Raw genomic sequence first — 22,244 nt, 5'->3', positions numbered from 1 at the left:
AACGATTACTTAGAGTTGTGACTAACTAATCAAAAAGTTTTAACTGACTTTTTTTAAGTTTTGACTAACAATCAATCAGACTATTAGTCATTTTTAAATATTAGTTGATTTTTGCACAACTCCGCCTCCCGGTGTAACGAGGAGCAGTATTATATATTGCTGGTTAATATTGTTACGACGTCCCCTGGAAAAATTGCTCTTTATGCGCCATAACCTCCTTCCAGCGATCCTAGCATTTTCAGAAACGTTTCTTAAACTATCTATAGGAATAGCTGATAGCTACTTCGTCGTCGCGTTTCGTTTTATTGCTTCGACGTCTTCGAGTCCTGCTCCTTTCAGAGGATTTTTAATTATGAGGATCAATCGGAAGCCATAGAAAACTGTGTTAGGGATGTTAGGGTTCTTACGAAGAATTATTGAACAATCTGCAACGAATGGGCAGGTGTGTTAAAAAAGTACTTAACATGCTTAAATTCTTCATGTTTTCCTTAATTCAACAGGTAATAAAGTATGCAGTTGATGTTAAACAATTCGTCCGTCGACAAGAAGGGAATTAATTCGGTCACAACCGGTCTTCCAATTGTTGATATTTCGTATGAAATGTTGTTGTTAGTTTATTGGTGAAAAATTGAGTCACGAATAAAATACCGTGAGCAGCAAGATAATGTAAAACGATGTGCTTCTTAACATTGTTGAGACTCTGTCTGAGACTCTGAAATATGTGCAGCTATCAACAGGAAAAATCAAAAGGGGATTTAACAATGGCAATGTGAACGCACGTCGTTGTGTTTGGCAATTGAAGACTGAGCTTCGAATTCTAAATGTGAGGTACGTGATCCACATACCTGCCTCGGCTCAAAAGCCGTGAAACAGTTGAAGAAAAGTGAGACTGCCGGAGCCCGCGGAATTAGGATTCAGGGATTGAAACGCGTTAAACTTCTCGAAGCAGCGATGAATTTCTATTGTAATGGATGGGGGCGGGGAACTCAAAGAAAATGCTTGTTCCGACGAAGGGTCGCGCACCTGTGATTCTATTCAAGCGATTAGCGGGTCGAAATCGCTTTTAACTTTTACAGGTCACGAGTTCAAACGCTGTTCCCGCGGCCGAGTACTTTTGAAACGTTACGGTCGATTGATTCGGCCGGTCCGCGAGATAAGAAAAAGAAAAAAAGAATGGAAAGCTGATTATGAAAGAGGTACCGTGCATGCGGCGATGAGATAAAAATATTCGAGACAGAAAATGGTACGTTTGACGAGGGCACCGGTCGAACGTTGGATCCCCCAAGGAATTTACAGAATAAAAATTTGACGCGATGCCAGACCGTGGTTATTAAAAATGGCCGTCCCCGACGGGCCTGCGGAGCCCGACCAAATTTCCGTTGTAATCGAACCGAAATTATCCGATCCACGCAATCTTCAACGTACTGAAAATTACAGAAAATCCACTTTCAGTATTTTCCAGCACCCTTTCTATTCGATGGCGAGTGCCTTTATGTTTGCAACAGTGAAATTAAATATTTAGCGTATTCTACCTAAAATGTAGGCCACAGAATATTTTCCGAATGAAACTGCTTTTTATCATGCTTATATTAACTTGCCGCGTTGTTGTATGCGTCAACTCTTGTAATCGAATTTTAAACCTCTTCCCATAGTCTGGAAATTTTGTATACACACTTGCTTCCGATGACAATGAAAGTAGAAAATAAAATATATAAAAATATCTTTTTGAAAACCACGCTTATATTAAAATGCAGTAAAAAGGAGAAAATAATTTTTCTCCTGATTCTCCATAAAATAGCGAATCCAGTTAAATAATTAATAATATCTTTCCCCAAAATTTTGAGCGATTAGTACAAAATTTCTTCTGTTATAAAATCAGTGTCGGAATAGATAGAAATATTTAATATAAATTTAAATCAAATCATGACATCAGTGACTATAAAAGTAAAAGCGTGGAGCGCTGAACTATAGTCACTGACAATATAAAGTGGACACCCTTAAAAATCGCATAACTTTGTAGAAATTGGACCAAAGGACTTGAATTTTTTTAAGATGTTAGACCGGCTAGTTCGCTAGAGAATAAGTAAACAAAAATTTAACACGATTGCAATTGGTAGGAATTATACAAAATTTTTAAAAATGATGTTTTGTCAACTTTTTTATCTGGGCCTGTAACGATAATTTAAAAAATGCGTTTTATAGATTTCGGTAACTTATATGCATACTGAAAATTTCATCGAAATCGGTCTACATTGCAATGAGCTACATACGTTTAAAGATGATCACGTAAGGACGAAATGCCCTGGCAGGGCTGAAAATCTGCGACTTTCACCCTTAAGCTCTCATCTTTAAACGTATAAGAAACAGATAAAGACTGTTGGACGTCGTCACACGGCTCTAACGTTTAACGTGATTGTGTATATACTAATAATAGAGGTATTACTCGCACATTATCGCAGCAGAGTACATTACATCCATCCTCCGATGTATCATCGACTACGATGATCACCGTACACGTATCCGTATGTGTAATTTCTACGAAATGTTGACATTTTCGTCAGACTACGACAAGTGCCCTAATATTTGAACTAAATATTTGACGGTGCCCGGTGAAAGATCATTGATCAGCTGGCTACTGCTAATTAGACATTTTCGAATTTGTTAATCTGCTGCATGCTCATCGACCCAAGGGATTGTCCCTATTGTCGAACGGACAATAACCCGTGCATGATGGATTTATGGGATAATAGCTCCAATTCCCTTCGCTCTACTACAACAATATATTCAGTTAAGTGGAACGAAGTAAAAGTGATTTACGCGGCGACGTATAGTTCGCGAGAGATCGAAGTCGAAGATGCAATTTTTCCTTGTCGACTGTCGTATAAAGCTGTTCCAGGAACATAGTGATAGAATTGTCATTGTCATGCCTAATCATATGAAAATTAGAATCAAGGAGTAATTGGATAAAATTACAAAATTTTGAATTTTAAATCGTGTACACGTTTCTTTGTATTTGAAAAATTATCGCTAGACTGCGGATCATTGTTGCAAGAAATAGAAACTAAATCGAATGTTATTTCTTCCCTTAATACTAGGCTTACCGAGGTCTAGAAATAACTATTTCACATTACTTTATAAACATAACAAGAATGTGTCTATCCAAATTATTGGCCATTTTTCCAACATTATACATGGTGTCTCAGCTGAAGGAGGCCACCTAAATATCTCCTTTATTTTTAGAAGGAGGAATACCATAGAAGAACAATTTTTTTGTTCGGTTTATTTTTTTATAGTTTTTTCAAGGTCATCGTTATTTTTTATCGGGCAAACTTATCTTTTTTATTCCATCTTGTTAATAACTTAAGCATATTCCAATGTATTTCTTCAGCTGCTGCAAGATGGAATAAAAAAATGTTTTTCCGATAAAAAAATAATTATGACCTTGAGAAAACTATGAGAAAATGACCGGACAAAAGAAATTGTTCTTCTATGATATTCCTCCATCGATACCATTCAACTTATGCCATAAATATTTTTGTGTCATTAAAAATATAGGAAATATTTATGTGGCCTCCTTCAGCTGAGACACCCTATATACCCCAAGAAAGAAACTTGGTAAATAATTCCTCAGGGAAGCACCTTTACAATCTTAATAATCGCAAATTAAGAATATTAGAACCTATAACGTCAACCTAGTGTTAACGATTTCAATAGAGGAGAAACCATGTCTTCAATTTTCAAAATTTTTCAACGATTTTCAATTTCGTCTGCACAGAGATTTACGAAGCTTCTAAGGGTTGAAGAATCATGCCTTCCCCAAGGAAGCGCTTCGATCAAACGTACGACGAGCTCAGGAAGCCTTTGTTTAATCATCCAGGTTCGAGAAGTGAATTCAGTTGGCAGTTAACAACGACGGCGACGCGGAAATGATTTCATTGTTCAGCGAAACTGATAGTGGCAGAAAAGATTTATTGGTTCGGTGGAGCACTTCATACTAACTTCATCTGTATTCTTCGAGCGCCGCGGCGCGGCGGGGAAACGAATAATTCGATTCTATCGGTTTACCGAGTTCGCAGAGCACACGAAGAAGATTTACGGTAACGAGATCACGAAATAGAAGTGGAAGAGGAAGACAGGAAGGGCCAGGCACGACGCTTGGAACAAGACACGCCTGGTTCAACGAAAACGAGTTGGAATTTTGTTCTAGGGAATAAACTGTGATTGATGTATACGCTTCCGTGACGATTGCGATTCACTTTACATCGGTGCTTGCGAACACTCTTAGGAACAATGGATAACCAAGGTTGCATCGCATTCCAATGGGACAGTCTCGTGTGAACGTTGCAAAATTAATTTTGGCGATCCTGGATAGCAAGATGTGAACGATGAGAAGAATTAAGGACACCTGAAGACCGTCAAGATCCCGCTTACTTGAAAATACCCAGCCAACCCAAGGACTACGGTCAGTTGAACTTCGAACTGGATTTTTTGATCATCGCTCCTCTCACTATACGTTCAAAGACAGCTGGACTAGACGCAATGAGGAGAGATTCGCTAAGGTTAACGAGAAACTCGTGTTAATGGTGACCAGAATTGCTGACACGGCCCAGAACATGAGAATACTAGACGTGTAGAATGAGGATTGACGCAGAGAAGTCAGAGAAATCAATCATCCGAGTACCCGAGTACTATGACGGGCTAGAAAACAACCTTCTTAAGAAAGAGGGCACCTAAATCCACCCGCCAGAACTGGACCACCCTAGCCACCATCCAAAGATGAGGAACCAGCACAGTGCTACTCCAACATCCCAATTGCAGGAAGCAAACGAGGTAGTTCGCATCCTCAAACCACCAAAAGGACTCGACGAGATGGAGGTCGAAGACTTCATCAGTGAGATACCTAGAACAGGCCTCTTTTAATGATGTAGATGTCTCCTAGCTCGGCATAGTGTGACAGAATTCAGAGAACCTATTCGTAACAAGATAATCATTGTCAGGGGGCAGAACAGTTGAAGTTGGAGACCTTTTTCGAGGGTATCTCGGTTTTAACGACTGAAATCTCGTGTGTTTCCATGACCACGTTGTTTCTGCCACTCACGAATTAGCAATTTACCCTGGCAGAGTACTTTCCCGGTTAGCCGATCGTCCTGCTCACCCCAGGATAAACGCAATTTGCTCGAAGGGGGCTAATGCAAGAGTTAGTAGACAGCCGGTGCTGTGGGTCACGACGTAATCCGATTTCCTGAGCGTTAATTCGCGTACCAACCGAACCGACCTGTACTCCTGTGCTCGTATTATTTCCAAACCGGTCACTCGTTCCGGGGACACTCACACGATCCTGTCTCTAGCCGACCTTTTTCGTCTGGATGCTTCTCTAGTTTTGCCTGCAAGCTTCGATAACTGTCTCCGATTTGTAGCGGACACAGGTTCAAAAGTATCAATCACAATTTTTCAATATCTCGCACGTTATACAAATACTATTATCTAACATATTGTAGTGACACAGATGTACTACATGCTCGTAAGTAGTATCTTGTAAAATGTGCAAAAAAGTTGTCAATGCACGAATTAGCAATTTGTTTGGAGTTCGGTAGTTCGAACTCTCATCTGTCCCTTCCGTCAGTTTGATGAGTTTATCTCGTACACGTGGCACGTTGCGATAAAGATAAAAAGAGCTGTGTACGTCATACGCGTCATGTCGATATTTGCAAACGACACGAGCAATCTTACACATGGACGAACAGAAATGTCGTTTGTTCTATTTACTCTGCCTTTGCGTCGATGTTTACCATTGCACCAATTTGACAGAGAGAACTTAATTTGGAACGGTGAAAAGCGGATCAATGCGAACTAAACATGAGGGAATGTTAATACTTTTCTCCAAAGGAAGCTTGAAAATCATTTTATATAAATAAAAATAAAAAACATTTGGAAATCTACGTTATCGACATTAGCGCGTGCCTGTGGCGCCCCACGCACTACGTGCCAACATGGCGGCGTCCTACCAGTCCAAACGCTTGAAATCGCTCAACTTTAAACACCCATAACTTTCGAACCAGCGAATTCCTAAGATTAAAACCTGGATTTTCAGCATTTTCTCGCAAAAATCGATAGGATTACATATAAAATAAGAAAAAATTCTGGTTTCCTCGACCTACGACAATAATCCTGTACGATTTTTTGGAGCTGTTCTGTTCAGCTTCGAGTGAAAGCTGTACTGCCAAACTTGTTCTTAATTTTTGTTCGATAAAACAGTGCCACAAATTTGCCAATATCTTTACAAAGATTTCATATGTTTTTCGCACTCACTGTGGACGAATCTAGTGAATCGATGTTTGTCTTTCTCGCGTGTTACCAATGCCGATTGTACGTTAGAAGCAGACGGACATAATAATGGACGCTAGTTAATTACACACGGCGCGATCGCATTGCGCAAAATTTCGTTCGCGACGAAATTAATTGCACGGAGGCAAACTCTTTCGAACAAAGAAAATAAATAAGTGGCTTATCGGTACAGGTGTTCCGTAATGTACGATACAACAACGAGGACAAGAGAGGCGGTTGATGAATAGCGTTCCGTTGTGTAAGCCCAATAAATATTGTTTCCCTCGCGTCGTTTTGGATCATTTCACTTGCACAACCGGTCGTACCTCTGCTCTCCGGCTGCAGATTTCTTTCATTACGTAATACGTTTTAAGTAGAATTCGATCATGCTTAAAAAATTATTTCGCCATGGGCAAATTATACTTAATAGTCCATGATCGAGCGCCTTTTATATTAATTCGAAAACTTCGATAGTTAATATCTATCATCAAACATGGAAACGTTATTCGAGACTCTCACCGTCACTGTCCGTGTATCCTCCATCTTTTGTGTTGTAAACTGAACCATAGTTGCAGCAAATTGCTTAACAATTTTTCTCGGTGTGTGGCAACAATATCGTAACTGAACTGCGGATTTTCCTGTATTTCCAGCTGGCGCAAAATTTTTAAACATTAAAATTAGTAGCTCATTGATTTTACCTTCGTCACAAGAAACGGTTTGATTGGTTAAAGAAGAATTTTCCGCATTCCGACTTTGTTACATTTTTTACCTTTCGTCAGCTGCTGCAATTAAAAATATTAGCATCTCAAGAAGAATAACATTAAAGGAAGTATCCTGAAAATGCTGGTCTTTCTCTACCTACGTTCACGCCCAGTTTTTCTCCCGAGTAAAATAAATTATTCAAAGGTAGCGTTCGCTGATAGCGCTGTTGGAATCGCGAAGAAGGGTTCAACAAATCGATTGATACCCGGCGCCGCCGAGTTTTGCATCGCATAGGGACAGTTTACGCAATTAGTTCGTGGTCGTCATCGACGGTGATCGTAAACGATTATCTACGTGCGTGATAGATGTGTACTAGTTCGAGTCCATCAATCGTTCAATTAAGAGCAATTATCCATTTATCCTTGTAACGGACGATTTAGTATTCCCCGAGGGGGGTTTTGATTCGTTTCGTCGAGTACTGTTATCTTACCGGACGATTCTGTAGTCTGTTTCATAGCGAGTAGTATCCCGTCGGATATAGGATCGCTATAGTAATATCCCATTGTTAAATGCCAGACGCTGGTCTCTGCTGAATGACAAGTAAGATGGCAGCGCTGCGTTTCTGCCCCTGGAATCGATGTTTGTCCGAACTTGTCGTTAACTTGATTAGCCACTCTCAATTGGAGCCAGCTACAACCGATCTCTATCGAAATCAATACGAGCTGGTGCAAAACCACAGTGGACCTGAATCGGTCATTTAACCACGCCTAACATGGAACATGCATCATTTAAAATGAAAGCAATCCCTCCGAAAATCATCAGTGCAAGCTCTAAAACGAACAATTCAACTGGTTTCTTTGATTGTAACCCAAATCCCAGGTTAAAATGTGAAATAAAATTAGTTTATATTTATTATTAGTTTAAATTTTTTATTATTACACTGTCCAACAGCCAAAAAGGATTTCGATTCTCACTATGAAATTCTTATAGGGTTTTTTTGCGCTGATTCCGAATCTTCAAACATTCAAATGACATTCAAAAATATCGTCAAAAATTGGTGCAAAAGTGGTGTCTTTTCCGTCTTTAATGATCGTTTAAACATGTTTAAACAATCATAATGTATTAATATTGGACATCACTGTATTCGGGAAAGTCTGAGGAATCTTTTGCTGTAAAGATCAATTCAATATCTTTTATAATAACATCACAATATTTGTTCAAAGTTGAAAAGTAGGTCATTTTTTCAAACTCAAATTTCTCAAAAACTGTGCGTCTAGGAGAAAAATTAAGGACACATTCGGAATCAGCCCAAAAAACTCTATAAGAATTGCATAGTGAGAGAATCGAAATGCCAAAAAAAAGTTGAAATTTGTTGGACCGTGTTATCAGTATAAATTGTCTTTTTACCTTTACTTGAATGACTTTTAAATATAACAAATTGAGTAACAGCGCTCGAGGAACCTGCATGTACTTGCATGTACCTGCAAGACCTTTCGGATCTTGCATGAACATTATACGATCCAATTAAATTTCCACATATAACTTTACCAACACGTTGACCGTCGTGTCAACCACATTTGGCCGACGAAATTATTCCTCGAGACATAAAAATTCATTTCACGGAGCGTGCTAAATTTGCTTATGGCCCGCGGAGATGTAAAAGCATTGAAAAATTGATCACCACCAGAAATCTGAACTGCTCGATTTTAAGTTTATTAACAGTTAAAGAAACAGTTGAAGACTATCATCGGAATAAGATTTCTCTCTTCGTCGACGATCGAAGATTCGACCTTTCGCGCGTTGTTCTCTCCCGAAGATACTATTTCCGTCAGATTGCGACCGTTATAAATTAAGCGAGAAAGATTCATTGGGGATCTATTGTTCGCTGCAGCGCGCAATTTCGAGGCACTAGTGCATTCTTCTTTTTTCCCCACTGCGAACAATATATTTGATAACGTATGTACATACGTACACAAACACGCAACGCAATAGCCCGGTTGTACCTTGCGTTTATCGAACGAATTCGCGAAAATCGAGTGGCTTTTTCATACTGCATCTAGTATTCCCCCGCTGCTGCCTGCTCGAACGCGTTGATTAAAAAATGCATTCAAATGAAACGCCATTCAAGAACATCATGCAAAATTATGGATATAGCCGCTGTCGCTGTCGGAATAATCTTAATTGCTTCTCTGACTCGTGAAGAAAAATGAAACAAAACTTTTGTACGCAAAATAAAATATGTATTTTTTTTTCAAGATACAGGAGTATGTTCGAATGTGTGGTTTAATCCTGTAGATGCTTTATTGTTTTACACATGATCTAAAATGTAATAACGTTACCGTGCGATCTTACAACCAATAATTTCTCAAGGGTAAATGAGAGCCAATATTTTTATAATAATAAGAATAAATTTTATCTTTCAGGCAACTTAAAGATCCCATGCTCGTAGAATTTCTCTTTTTTACTAGCAAAAAGTTGAACTACATGACTTTTTACGATTTTATTTCAAATGAAATTTGTACCGCATAAGAAGTGTTAAAAAAACGAGAAAAATGTTTTTCGGTAATAAAAAGACAACACATATTCGATGCGATGACAAAAATATACTTGAAAGGTTAGAAAGGACGATTTCGCAATGTCAAATACGATTTAGTAATGACTAGACTGCAGATGTTTGTGCAATTTGAAATTTTTGTAGACGAATTTGAAGAAAGTCAATTCTTTTCTATGTTTCGGACGTGAAGTCCCAGTTGAAGCGCGAGGAAACCGTGTGGTGGGGTGATAACGTAAATCAAATCCATTGCCGATTGTTCGGTGGGAATGCGGAATGATGGCGGCACCTGTAGACCGGTGCTGGTCGCGGACAATTTGACGTGAGACGAACGTTTCGCGGTGGTCGGGGGACACGATGGTTATTTGCAATTCAGCCCAGGTATCCGGTATCCGAATTATGGTTGAAGAGGCTGAAATGTCCGCGCGGAATACCGGAGGAAATCATTTTCGACGGACGCGAGCGTGTGTGCGGCCGCGCTGAACTTGCGGCCTGCTGGACGAACAAAGATGAGTATCCAGGGCTCCCGCCCGAATATGACTGACATCGAGCTATATCCTGGCCGATCTACATCAACGAAAAGTGGAAAAAAAGGGATCGCCGTGAGGAGAGAAAAGAGGCTAGACCGGCGGATGAATGAAAGAATAGTGGGGAAACAGAGGGTAGAAGAGAGACAGAACGAAAACGAGGCGGAGAGGGTGAAAGAGAGAGAGTCCAATTTTTAATGAAAGCGTGGAAAGAACCATAAGTGCATATAGTGGCCGCATTTGTCCGCTCCTGAAGAGCTCTCCATGCAGAAGAGTCCTGCAGGCCTATCGTGGCCGCTAAGCCCCGATCCAGTTATACCCTCGCGGTATCAGCGGAACGAGTGAGAGAGGCAGCGAAAAGATTTCAATAATTGCTGGTTGAAAAAATATCGACAGTAAACTCTCTCGACCCTTTAATTGCATACCGACGCACTTATTGGTATATTGGCTTTTCCAGTTGTGTTTCGCTGCTCCGTGACCCTTCCGCCACCCTTCTTTTTGGATTTTCTACGATTACTCGTGAAAATACGATGCAGGAACCTAGACGAATATAAACAGGTCGAAATCGCACATTAATCGACTTCCACAACGTTAAAAGCGTCACGCGTATGTGATGCTGAAATTTAAGTTTAAGTCTTACAAACCTTAAATACTAGGAAACAAGGAATTAAATTACAGCCCAGAAATTACGCGAGCCTGGCATCGTCGATATGACGACGTTCATCTCCAAACGAATGACCTTTTTAAACTGAGTGAGCTTCAATATTGTATAATCTTGTACAAAATGTTTGTGACAAGCTCAAGTTGCTCAATGGTTTTAAATACCTCAAACTGAAAAGCTAGGGTAGCCTGGACTAGCTCAAGCTTCGATTTTCTTCGTTCGCGAGAAAAACAGAGTAGATGAAATTTCAAACAGTAAAAGGATTAATAGGATTCAAGAATGTCGACGTATTATTCTTCATTGTGTTGAAATCATTGAAGACAAAATGACAATAATGGAATACTTAGCTCATATTTTCTTACCATCCAATTTTTTAGTGAAATTCATGGATAGAGTTTGAATAAAATACTGTTTTGTTATGCTCTTTTAAACACAACTGGTACTCAAGCTAAATGTAGCCATTTCCATGAAACAGAGAATATTATTTAGCGTTTTTAAAATTTGTTATGACAGATTTTCCTGTCCTGTAAACTATCCTTTTGTAAATATGAATATTTCTTTCATCTACTATCATTCTTCTCCAAAAAGTTTCTAGAGAACTTTCACTCCACATAGTAGCAAAATGCTCAAACTGTTAACGCAATCACCCTACCAGCAAATAGTGTAGATGTCTGTTTTATTAACATTCTATATATTAGCTATCTGTTTTACCAACTGTGTCAATACTGATACCGACGAGATACTCGTCACAGACTTAACAGTATGAGAGATATACACCCTGACAGTATGCAGGTATATACAGATTTTACACGAAATCGCGGGTACCCGATGTTTATAAACTTTTGGGTACCCGAATATTGCAAACTTTCGGGACCCCGACCCGACCCGACTGCCATTTCGCATCGGCATTTTGGTCGATTCTGGCGGCACTGGTTATCTGGTAGATGAAATAATCTCGGAACACGGTACGTTATCTGAAGCCGGATCTATAAATAAAGGTTTGTGGGGAACGTTCTCCGATAAATTAAAATTGGTAATTTCATTGGACGTTTGCTTCGTTGCAAAAGCAATTCGTTGATGAAACGACGAATAAACGAGTGAATAATTAACACTTTGCACTCGTAGCTATTTCAAGTCGGAAATTAAACATTTCTTCCGATCTAGAATAATTCCATTCTATATTGATTTTTTTCTTTGTATGAATATAAAATTGATGTAATACCTCATACAATACTTAAATGTTTAGTAATTGATTAGATACCAACATATTTAATAATGTAAACAATTCTGAGATCGACGTCGCCACACATTTCCGTGGATCTATTGGATAATCACAGAACTGCGCCTTATCTCTTTTAGTAGATTCCTAATCTGCATGGCACACTTTAACTTGACCCTTATACATATGCAATCATTTATCTTATCGCATTGCTCATCGAGTAGACACATTATTGAACATTAGTAATCACGCGTATTCGACGCACGATAAGAAAACCATTTTATAATATGTAAATCTTTATTTATACTATTACTTATAGGAGTAATACAATTCATAGTTTACTTGAAAAATGTGATTTCAAAGGTGTAGATGCAGTAAAGCATAAATTTATATTAGCGTATGACAGTATTCACTCGGTCGATCTTATAATTTTATTTACTTAATTTACAGACAATAACTGTAAAAAAACTGCAAAGTAGAATACGTAACGTATCTACTTAATAGAGATTAATTCGATTGTAGTACGTCCATGTACAGTGAACCATGAAAGTATTTGAACGCGCTTTAAAACAGTATAACTTTTTTATAATTGTACCAAACGATCTGATGTTTTGTAAACAATTAGAAACATTGGTTTACTAAATCATCTGCAAAAAAGATTTTCCAAAAATTACAATTTACCAGGTTGCATGCAAAAATAAAAAAAAACCTTTTTTCAAACCTTTTTTATTTGGGCTCTTACTGAAACTTCAAAATATGTGTTTCGTAGATCTATGTTAGCTATACACATACTTAAAATTTCATCAAAATCGATTAACATATCCAAGAGCTACAAGTGGTTAAATGTGGTGAAAATTATAATTTTGGTCAGTTTATGTGCTTAAAATCCATAGATTCTTACATCTTTCAATGCGTGTTGTATTTTTCATCAAGTGTATAACTAACAGACATCTACAAAACGCATATTCTAAATTTTCATTACAGGGTCTAATAACAAAGTTATAAATGGTGCCTCTTTTATTTTCAAATGTAATTCTTATTAATTGCAATTTTTTCAAAATCTGGTCGTTTGGTCTCATAAAAAAGTTATACTGTTTTAAAGTGCGTTCAAATACTTTCGTGGTTCACCGTATGTACACTATACAATCAAAGTGGATATAAATGAGCTAATTCAACTTTGACATATTCAAGTCGATAGAGCTCAAGCTCACTGTCAAGAGAAATCTCTTCTTAAAAGCATATCCTAACGGTTCTCGCAGTTTCGTCCAGATATCAAAAGCAAAAGCGCTACTGGAGTAACTACTGGATTCCTAATCGAAAAATAATATACATTTATACGTAATACATCGATTACACGTTACAGTCCATTTTTACTAGTCTTAAACAAAGGGTTAGTCAAACCCGTCGTTAATAACGACCGCGGAAACCACCTCCTCTTCCGCCCCAGTTTCCGATATCTCTTCCTCGCGAATTATAGGTCCCGAAACCTCTATTCGCACCACCGCGAAAACCGCCGAAATTACTATTTCTCGGGAAAGCTCCACCACCGCCGCCGCCATTGCCGTAGCCACCTTCATTGCTGAAATTACCACCGCCTCCATTGCCAAAGCGAGGGACTCCACGAAAATTACCTCTCCCCCGCATCATTTTCGGAGGATTTCCGTCTGGACAAAAACCAGTCGAATGCCCCCTCGGCGGCCTCCGCGATTGAAAACCTCCACCCGTAATCTGATCCAGCTCGAAACGGCACGTATTCATTCCGCATAATGTCTTCATCAAACCGAGCACCTGTAAAATACAATGAAACATTCATTAATTCGCGATAGTTCGAAATTATAAACTTAGTCTTAGATATATCGTAATTAAATAATACTTTGTCTTCGTTAGAAGTTAATTCTAAAATAGTCTCCGGTTCTTTCGCAGCTTTCACAACGAGACTTTCCAACGCAGGACGTAAAGCGACTATCGCAGCCGCATGATTTGGATTCATATCCAAATTAATCCAATTATCCAGTTTCACTACGCCGTCGACGTATTCGACTTTTCGGGAACCAAATAGTAACAAGTGAATCGGAGATACCATACTCAACTGTTTACAAGAGACTGCTCTTGTACGAATCTACGGCAGAAATGGAATGAACGTTAACGTCCAAGTATAATTCCTACATCGATCTAAATGAAAATCTTGTTTTACCTTCTCACCGAACACGAAGAATGGGAATGGAAAGTTTTGCTCGAAATTACTGCAGTTTACCGATGTCTTATGGATCAAAGCTGCTTTAGATTCGGTAGTCAGAACCTTCCTTTTCTCTTTATGATAGCAAACGTTCGGGTAAAGACCCATGCATAATAAAGCTGTGACGGTGTCGAGGCGCACATCGGCCCCGGCTTGATAATTTAACGGTGTAGGACACAGAGTTTCCTCCGGGAAACCAGCACTTTGTAAAAGTGCTTGCAACTGATTCTGCAAAGGAAACATGTTACATGTGTTATGTTAGAAGTAAATTTACAAGTATACAACAAACATTAAAAGCTACCTTAGCTTCCCACGTGACCCTCAACGTAGGCATACTCAAATTTTTCGAATCACAGAATGCTTGCTCCGCATACTCTCCACCTGCTCTAGCTTCTTCCCAAGCTTGGAATGCATGTAACATCGCCACGTGGTCGCTGTATCTTGCACCGGCGAACCATTTCTGTTGAGTAGTCAATCGTTTAGTGTCGGGACCCATGTTGTACACTTCCGGAAACGTTGTACTGTTTGCTGCCATTGTAGACAGAGCGTCACCCACGCGGAAAATACATCCCAGAATCATCATTTTCCCTAAACGCGGTTCTATGGGCAAACGAGCCAGTATTTTACCGAGCGGAGTCAGCTCGTCGTTTTCGTCCAAACATTTCATCTCTAAAACGAAGAACTTATTTTATACGAAGAAGTTATTTTACAGTTTTAACACTCATCCGTCCCTCGAATTCATATTCGACACAGTTCTATAAAATAAATTATACTGTTCTGCTATTCGTAGATAAATTTGCCCGAAGCTGCGAAGCTTTTATTCGACACCGAGGGACAGATTCAGTTTGCGAAAATTTTTTAAAACACGAAACGTACCACGCAATATGACCTCCGCTTCGATCACAGCATCTATCGGTGGAGGTTCGATCGCTTTCGACAAGAACTTTCCGATACTACCTAATCGTAGCAATTTAATACTTAACGCTAACTCATGTAGAGGCGTCCTAAACATTTCTGGCGTCATATGTTCATCCATTTTATTGAAACGTGCTCGGGAGCATAAATGGAAACAGAATCCAGGTCTCACACGACCTGCTCGTCCCTTTCGCTGTTCCAAATTTGTTTTACTGGCCCAAACTGTGGCGTAATTCGTCATATTATTATGAGAGGTGAACAGCTTCATTTTAGCTTTGCAGGAATCTATCACGTAGACTACATCGTTAATAGTAATCGACGTTTCAGCGATATTTGTGGCTAGAATAATCTTTGTAATCCCCTGCGACACTGGATCAAATACTTTTCGTTGGTCTTCTCTGGGTAGTTGAGAATGCAACGGTATAATTACGTAACCCGAGCCTCCGTAGACAGGATGTTGCTGCAGGTGTTTCATTAATGCGAATATTAAATTCCAGCCAGGTAAAAAGATTAACACGGCGCCAGGAATACCTTGCTCTTTGACGTACTTCAACAGAGCTTCTATAAGCTCGAAGCTTATTTCCTTCTCGCTAAGCTGTGCCATAGCGTTTCTCGTTTGTATGGAGTAATCGTTACCCACTACTTTATTCAAATTCTCGTCTGGTTCCCCGTCCGTGGGTAAATCGTCCGAGTCTCGATTTTTACGTTTTTTCGTGTCCATTGGCGGTACGAAATTCGTTAATTGTACACAATCTTCTAAGAAGTATTGTTGAACAGGATGGGCTCTGCCTGGTATTTCGATCACCGGACAATTATTGAAATAATTACTGAACAAAGTAGTGTCGATCGTGGCAGACATTAGGATAATTCGCAGATCCGGGTACATGTGAATCATGTCGCGAAGAACGACCATAATGAAATCCGAATTGACATCCCGTTCGTGGATTTCGTCGACTATAACGTGCGACACGCCTCTCAATCCGCCTTCCAGCTTCCTCAACAGTACACCAACGGTGCAGAACATTATACTACCATAAGGTCGTGGTAGGCAAGATTCAAATCGTACGGAATATCCGATAGATTGTCCTAAGCTTTCGCATCTTTCTATAGCAACTCGATCGGCTACAGACACTGCGGATATCCTCCGAGGCTGTGTAATTGCAACACTGCAAAACGCACCTTGGCCCGATGCAATATAATCGTCCAAAATAAACTGACACACTTGCGTCGTTTTACCGCATCCTGTGTTACCACGAATAATGATTATCGGATTTTCATGAATAGCGTTCATTATCTCGTTTTTCATCGTGTAAACGGGTAACGAAGATCTGTCCTTGATGCTCTTTTGTAAATTGTCGTCTTGCTGGAGTCTTTCACGCTGTTCGTGTAGCAAATCGTCCGATAGCTGTTCTAAAGTCATCGTAGCTAACGGCCCTTCGTCTAAGTTACAACCAGTCCAAGGATTCCAATTCTGCTGCGGCGGAGACCAGCTCACTACTCCAGCAGGTTGCGGTACAGAAGAAATAAAATCGTCCAGTACTTGATTAGTCACTAAAGATACAGCCGGCATAGATTGACCGCCTTCTTCTCGCTTCACGGCTTCGTGCTGTAGAATCAATTCGTACAGATATTAAGGGGACAATCTTCAGGATTGCAAGGGTGCGGGATGCGCCTTCTCATTTCTCGATAATGCAAAGGGTTTTTCAGTAGCAAACAGCGCTAGATAAAAGATCAATCGCCCTCAAAAGTCCTACTTTTACGTTTACGAGTCGTACTTTGCATTATTCGGAAGCATAAAGCTGCGACAGTATAAATAGAAAATTAGGAGGCAATCGCAGCCTAGATTGATCTTTTATCTGGCGCTTTTGACTTAATCCCACACCCTTGCAGTCCTGGAAACGAGACTACTCCCTCAATGATAGAGCAATAATAACTCTCAGCTTAACATTTAATATTAAACTTAATATTAGAAATAGAAAAATACCTGATACAATTCCACCGAAACAGGCTTCACGTTTAAGCTCTCCAAGACATCATGAATCTGACTTTCCACTTCTGGTGAAATTTTCACTGGATACGGTTTTATTTGTTCCGCGTCTTTATTTTTCTTTAGAGTACCGCTAAACGCTTCGATCACGCCAAGGTGATATAATTGTCGTACAAGAGACAGAGCACAACTTTTGGAAGCTGTTTGCTTATTGGAACCAGTTTCGCGACCGGTTACATCTAAAATTGTGCATATTAATATTTGTTGTGATAATTACGATAAATCCTAAGAAATATTTCAATGTAACAAACATACTTCTCCCGAGTTGTTTCACGTAAAACGTCATTTCTGCCATGAAACTCCTAAGAAACAAATGCACAGTTTTATTATTAATTATTTCATATATACATATATATTCGCGTTTGATTATAGTAAACTGTTTAAACAAGAATGATAACATAAATTCAAACTTACCATTCGAAAATATCCAAGACCACATTGGAGCACATTGTAATAAGTTCGTATGATCAATCGCACCAAAACCGTTACTGAATGATTTCAATAAAAGTTTTGGTTAAACATTATCTTTATCTGTGCACAAGAGAAAGCGATTCTTTTCTCTTGTACCAGCATCGAAGACAATTAAATATGTGTACTCCAGAATGGTCTTGATCAATTTCAAATGGTAGAAAAATCACTCATGCGATTGCTTCAGTTTTTTCGTTGGAAATAGTCTTAATACGATCAGACTGGTAACGTCACGTTTCTAGCAGTGATAAATCCGATCCAGTGCAAAAATAAACAGCTACATTGAAACAACCCATACCTCGTATGATCTGGGCCAAGTGGGGTATATTTGTAATCACAGTTTAGTTTGTTAGATTGCATAAACTGATGAAGCTTTGATTTAGCATTCTCTATAGTCCAATTCCCGTGTATTCCAGAATTTACATCAACGTCTTCAGCATCTTCAACCTTTTTCTGATCTGCTATTCTATCCATATAAGTATAATTGCCTTGACCATGTTCGTTATAAGCTCTGTATGCTTGACCGATATCGTTCGGTCCCATCCCGTCTTGAAACACCGATTTCGACGGTCCGTAAGGCTCTGGATTAACGGGTATGTTATCTCGTGGTTGCGTAGTACCCGCATCCTTTGGAACATCATTATCATTCACGTGTCCTGTACGAACTAAATAATTAACATAATCTCTGGCTGCGTTGCCCTGAGCATCTTTCTTGTTAGTCGAATTTCCTGCACCCACATAATCAAATCCGGATACCCGTAATTCGCACAAAAATCTTTGTCGATGTTTTGGTCCTGAATAATTACAAAAAGTTAATTAAATGCACAAATATGTACATCGTATTATTGGGTTGGCAAGAAAGTAATTTCGGTATTTTAAGATAAAATGATCATGACCTGAAATCGCACTTGAATCAGAGTTTTTCACCGATTAGGACCAGAAGTTTTATGAACGCGGAATTGTGAAGCTACCAGAAAGATGGCAAAAGATCATCGAACAAAATGGAAAATATAAAATATATTAAAGTTTATTGCTTGAATAAAATAATTGGGTTCTATTTCACCTTGAAATACCGTAATTACTTTCTTGCTAACCCAATACATAAATATAAATCTACAATGAAGAAATACAAATACCTGTTGGTCTCACGTCGAATATTGGCTCTTTGCTGTTTTTCGCGCACCACTGGTGAAAAAATGATTTTATATCACCCATTTCGAGATTTCGATAGCGAGATTAAAATACTGCAAAACGTTGTGTTTTAATCAGCAAAATCAGCACGTATAACCTAAATACCAGCCAATCAATCCTACTGATACAAACATGTACAAACAACTGTGCTTCTTGCATATGGCGTCCACCGGAACCGGAAGTACGAATTTTATTAGTACGCAATTCCACCACCATTGATTCCTCTTTGCGCTTGTATGCGCACACAAACATATATATTTATATTAAGTATTTACACGGATTCTACTACACACAAACCAAGTTGTAAATTTCACAGATTTATTTTACATCCATTGTATATATATAAAACGACATATTAAGTTAAATATATAAAATAATCATATCATATATGAAATAGTGTATTATAATGCTGTACATAACGAAATCGTGCACTTATATATACAACGTACGTTTCGTTAGAACTTATTATCATTGTTAGTACTAATTAATAACGAACCTATACATTACAGAAGTAATAGGTAATGTTGGAACACATCTTCAAGAACGTTCGTGTAATAAATCTTAATTAAATATTAAAACAGCTAAAGATAAACGCTAGTATACTATACATATTATAATTAACTAAGAGACCTAACAGTTTCAATTAATACAGACATACTCTATCAACGAAGGCTAATGTATATTTTAATTAATTTAGGCTGTTATATTTTGAATTCATTAGGAAAATAATGCCTTCGGAATAATAGTATTTCTTGAAATGACTGTGTTAACTAAAACTGTTCGATTTTATCAGAATTAATACTTTTCATCTCAATGTTACTTCAAAAGATTATAGGCAGATCTGGTACTGCAGCTAGCTTCGAAGATTGTACGAGTCTAGGACTACGAGGTGATTTGTGCAGTTGGGAATGAGATAATTTAGGGGTTGTTGCAGTAGGTGTTAATGGAATGGGTATGCGTTTCCTCAGCGGTTTGACAGGCGTTCGTATCGGTGTTTTAGCTTTTCCTTTAACTGTTGCATTTAACAATGAACTCCGTAACTCTCTCCTCTGTTCTATATGTTCTTTAAATTGATTGTAAGTTGTATCTCCTCCATCCGAGCTTTGAGATACCGAAGTTTCTTTTGTGAAATTTTCCTTGTTCCTCTTAGAACCTTTAAGAATCTTGCTTTCAGAGGACACGACAATTTGAGGAATTCTTCCACTTTTCTTCTGGTTTGATGTGCTATTTTTCAAGCTCAAACTCCGACGTTTCGTCGAAGTATTTGGAGAAGGACTAAACATTAGTTTCCTCTTTAACACATTAGTCGGCGTTCGTCGATGAGAAACCAATAGAGTAGGCGTTTTTTTCGTTGAACTTAAAACCCCCTTCTTGACCGACTTATCCTTAGCTTCTTTTCTAGCTTTCTTTATTGTCTCTTTTTCTTCATTTAGATTTTCCCAGGATTCCTTTAACAATTCCTCTACCGACGTGCCGTTAACTGTGAACGCTTCTCCATTTATGCTTTCGTATTCTTTTATTAAATTTTGCAATCGTTCTTCGATTTTCGGTAACTTTTTCTGGATTATCCTACGCTCCTTTTCCTCCAACAATAATTGACCACCCCGATTGTAAAAACGGTCCGGATCATTCGTTGGTTGCATCAGTTCTTTCATCTTCAACCATAAATTCTTTCTTTCTTCCAACAGTTCGAATACAGATTTATTTGCTGCGTAAAAGTCTCGGAGCCTCTTCACTTCGAACTCATGTAAAGAGAGCAAATCTTCTGTATACGTTTGACAGTGAAAATATTTAAATTTAGCCTTCTGCGCTTCCCCAAATTTACATAGATCCCATAATTTTACCAATTCGGATCTCACTTGCGATATACATTGCCCAATATTTTGTTTTCGCTTCTCTTTACACCTCTCCAATTCTGCTTCTAACGCGTTTATAGTTGCCATACTGTATCCTACATAACTATTAAGGAACGACTGACAAATTCGTTCAGGTTCGTCGATAGACTTCCATAGATCAATTAATTCCTTCTTAATATTTTCTATGTATTCTTTCGCTTTCTCCATTTGATGTTTAAGCTCTTCCTTGTATTTCTTCAATTTAGTCATATTATTACTGCTGAATACAAAGTTTCCATCATTGTTATAAACTAAATGTTCGAAATTCGTAGATGGAGAAATGCCTAATTCATCCATCATTTTTATTATTCCTCTACGCATTTCTTTAAAATTAGATTGTAAACGATTCTTTTCAGACTCTTGTGTTTCCAGGTACAGTTTGAAACTACTAAGTTCTTCTTCGGTAGGTAACTTTCCCTCCATTCTAATTGGTTGAGTGTCTAGCATTTTGCAAAGACTTTGTTCTCTTGCACGTAATTCTTTCAGAAGTGTTAGCCTTTTCTCTTTGCAGAGCTGTAGCCTCTGTAAGTCAGTGCGCAGCACTTGTTCTACTTTCTGCAATGGTAAATTCTCATATCCATCGGCTAGTATGTTTCCTCCCAATTCTTTAGTCAATATAGAAAGTTGTTCCATTAGTTCTTTAACATTACTTAGCAATGCATCCTTCTTCTGCTGGGCTTCCTGAACCATATCCTGCAATAAATCGTTTATATGATTCGATGCTTGTTCGTAGTATATGTTACGTGCTTCCTCTTCAAATCCTATGCTTTCCCATATTGTGCGTAACACACAAAATGTACTCCGAAGGTTTTCTACAGACTTTTGTATTATCGGTTCTGATAAATCAGCCATGATTATGTTTCTTTTACACGTTCCACTAAAAACAATATAATTAACTGAAACAATTTATATGAAAATACGCTTGAGGTCGATTTATACGGTTCGCACGGACACGGAATTTATTTGTTTACCGTCGACCAGGGGGAACATGGTCCAATTGAACAGGTTTACATACGTACCGTATCATATCGCATCAGCAAGGATGCATATCAGGAATGAAAGAATACAAGAGAAGTATTATATCGAAACAGAATCGTTCCGTGTTTGTGCGGATAGCATAAATCGACCTTTATTTCTATACTTACGATGTAGAAAACGTATACACAATAAGCTTTAAAAAACCACAATTAACCGTTGTCAGAGGAAGCAGTACACGCAAAGCTGCCGTTGTTCTTTTGAATTCATATTCGACTACAACGTCACTGCGGTCAAAGAGTGGGGATATTCTACTGCTACGGTCACCGCGAATAACTCATGAGATTGCGTTACTCGGATTGGTTGATTGCTGATAGCCAATCATGCCGCAGAACTTTTTTAAGGCGTCCTCCGCAAGATCATATAATTGAACATGTAAAATAATATATAATAATGAAATTGCAAACAAAGAGTAGAGATACAACAAGAGTATCAATTCTTTCAATTGATTCTTTACAAAAAATCGAACGCTA

General features: G+C 38.5%; 2 protein-coding genes across 4 annotated transcripts; both read right to left on the bottom strand.

Moving 5' to 3' along the window:
* Positions 1 to 12,262: 12,262 nt before the first annotated feature.
* Positions 12,263 to 18,927, bottom strand: Mle (dosage compensation regulator mle). 2 transcript variants are annotated; one of them, XM_076432362.1, is made up of 9 exons: positions 18,787 to 18,927; positions 17,949 to 18,444; positions 17,438 to 17,484; positions 17,120 to 17,361; positions 15,097 to 16,741; positions 14,522 to 14,889; positions 14,179 to 14,448; positions 13,858 to 14,103; positions 12,263 to 13,772 (listed from the first exon to the last, which is right to left on the bottom strand). In XM_076432362.1, the coding sequence occupies exons 1-9, from the start codon at positions 18,863 to 18,865 to the stop codon at positions 13,392 to 13,394; spliced, it is 3,774 nt and encodes a 1,257-aa protein (XP_076288477.1). In that variant the 5' UTR covers positions 18,866 to 18,927; the 3' UTR covers positions 12,263 to 13,391. The 2 variants fall into 2 exon arrangements, with proteins under 2 accessions (XP_076288477.1, XP_076288478.1); XM_076432363.1 differs by lacking the exons at positions 17,949 to 18,444; positions 18,787 to 18,927 and adding an exon at positions 17,597 to 17,854.
* Positions 18,786 to 22,172, bottom strand: LOC143212984 (protein regulator of cytokinesis 1-like). 2 transcript variants are annotated; one of them, XM_076432365.1, is made up of 2 exons: positions 21,882 to 22,172; positions 18,786 to 21,632 (listed from the first exon to the last, which is right to left on the bottom strand). In XM_076432365.1, the coding sequence occupies exon 2, from the start codon at positions 21,586 to 21,588 to the stop codon at positions 19,663 to 19,665; it is 1,926 nt and encodes a 641-aa protein (XP_076288480.1). In that variant the 5' UTR covers positions 21,589 to 21,632; positions 21,882 to 22,172; the 3' UTR covers positions 18,786 to 19,662. The 2 variants fall into 2 exon arrangements, with proteins under 2 accessions (XP_076288480.1, XP_076288479.1); XM_076432364.1 differs by having other exon boundaries at positions 18,786 to 21,613.
* Between the last annotated feature and the right edge of the window lie 72 nt (positions 22,173 to 22,244).

This window comes from Lasioglossum baleicum, chromosome 10 (genome assembly GCF_051020765.1).
Source record: "Lasioglossum baleicum chromosome 10, iyLasBale1, whole genome shotgun sequence".
NCBI classification, from domain to species: Eukaryota; Metazoa; Arthropoda; class Insecta; order Hymenoptera; family Halictidae; genus Lasioglossum; species Lasioglossum baleicum.
Note: the sequence above shows the minus strand (reverse complement) of the source record. Positions and strands in the feature narration are given on the sequence as shown.

Excerpts from the sequence above, each read along its gene's own strand:
- Mle (XM_076432362.1), bottom strand. The coding sequence starts at position 18,865 with ATGGGTGATATAAAATCATTTTTTCACCAGTGGTGCGCGAAAAACAGC. Across the intron at positions 18,445-18,786 it reads ATTCGACGTGAGACCAACAG|GACCAAAACATCGACAAAGA; the intron begins GTATTTGTATTT and ends GTAATTATTCAG. Across the intron at positions 16,742-17,119 it reads TTTCGGTGGAATTGTATCAG|CACGAAGCCGTGAAGCGAGA; the intron begins GTATTTTTCTAT and ends TTGATTCTACAG.
- LOC143212984 (XM_076432365.1), bottom strand. The coding sequence starts at position 21,588 with ATGGCTGATTTATCAGAACCGATAATACAAAAGTCTGTAGAAAACCTT.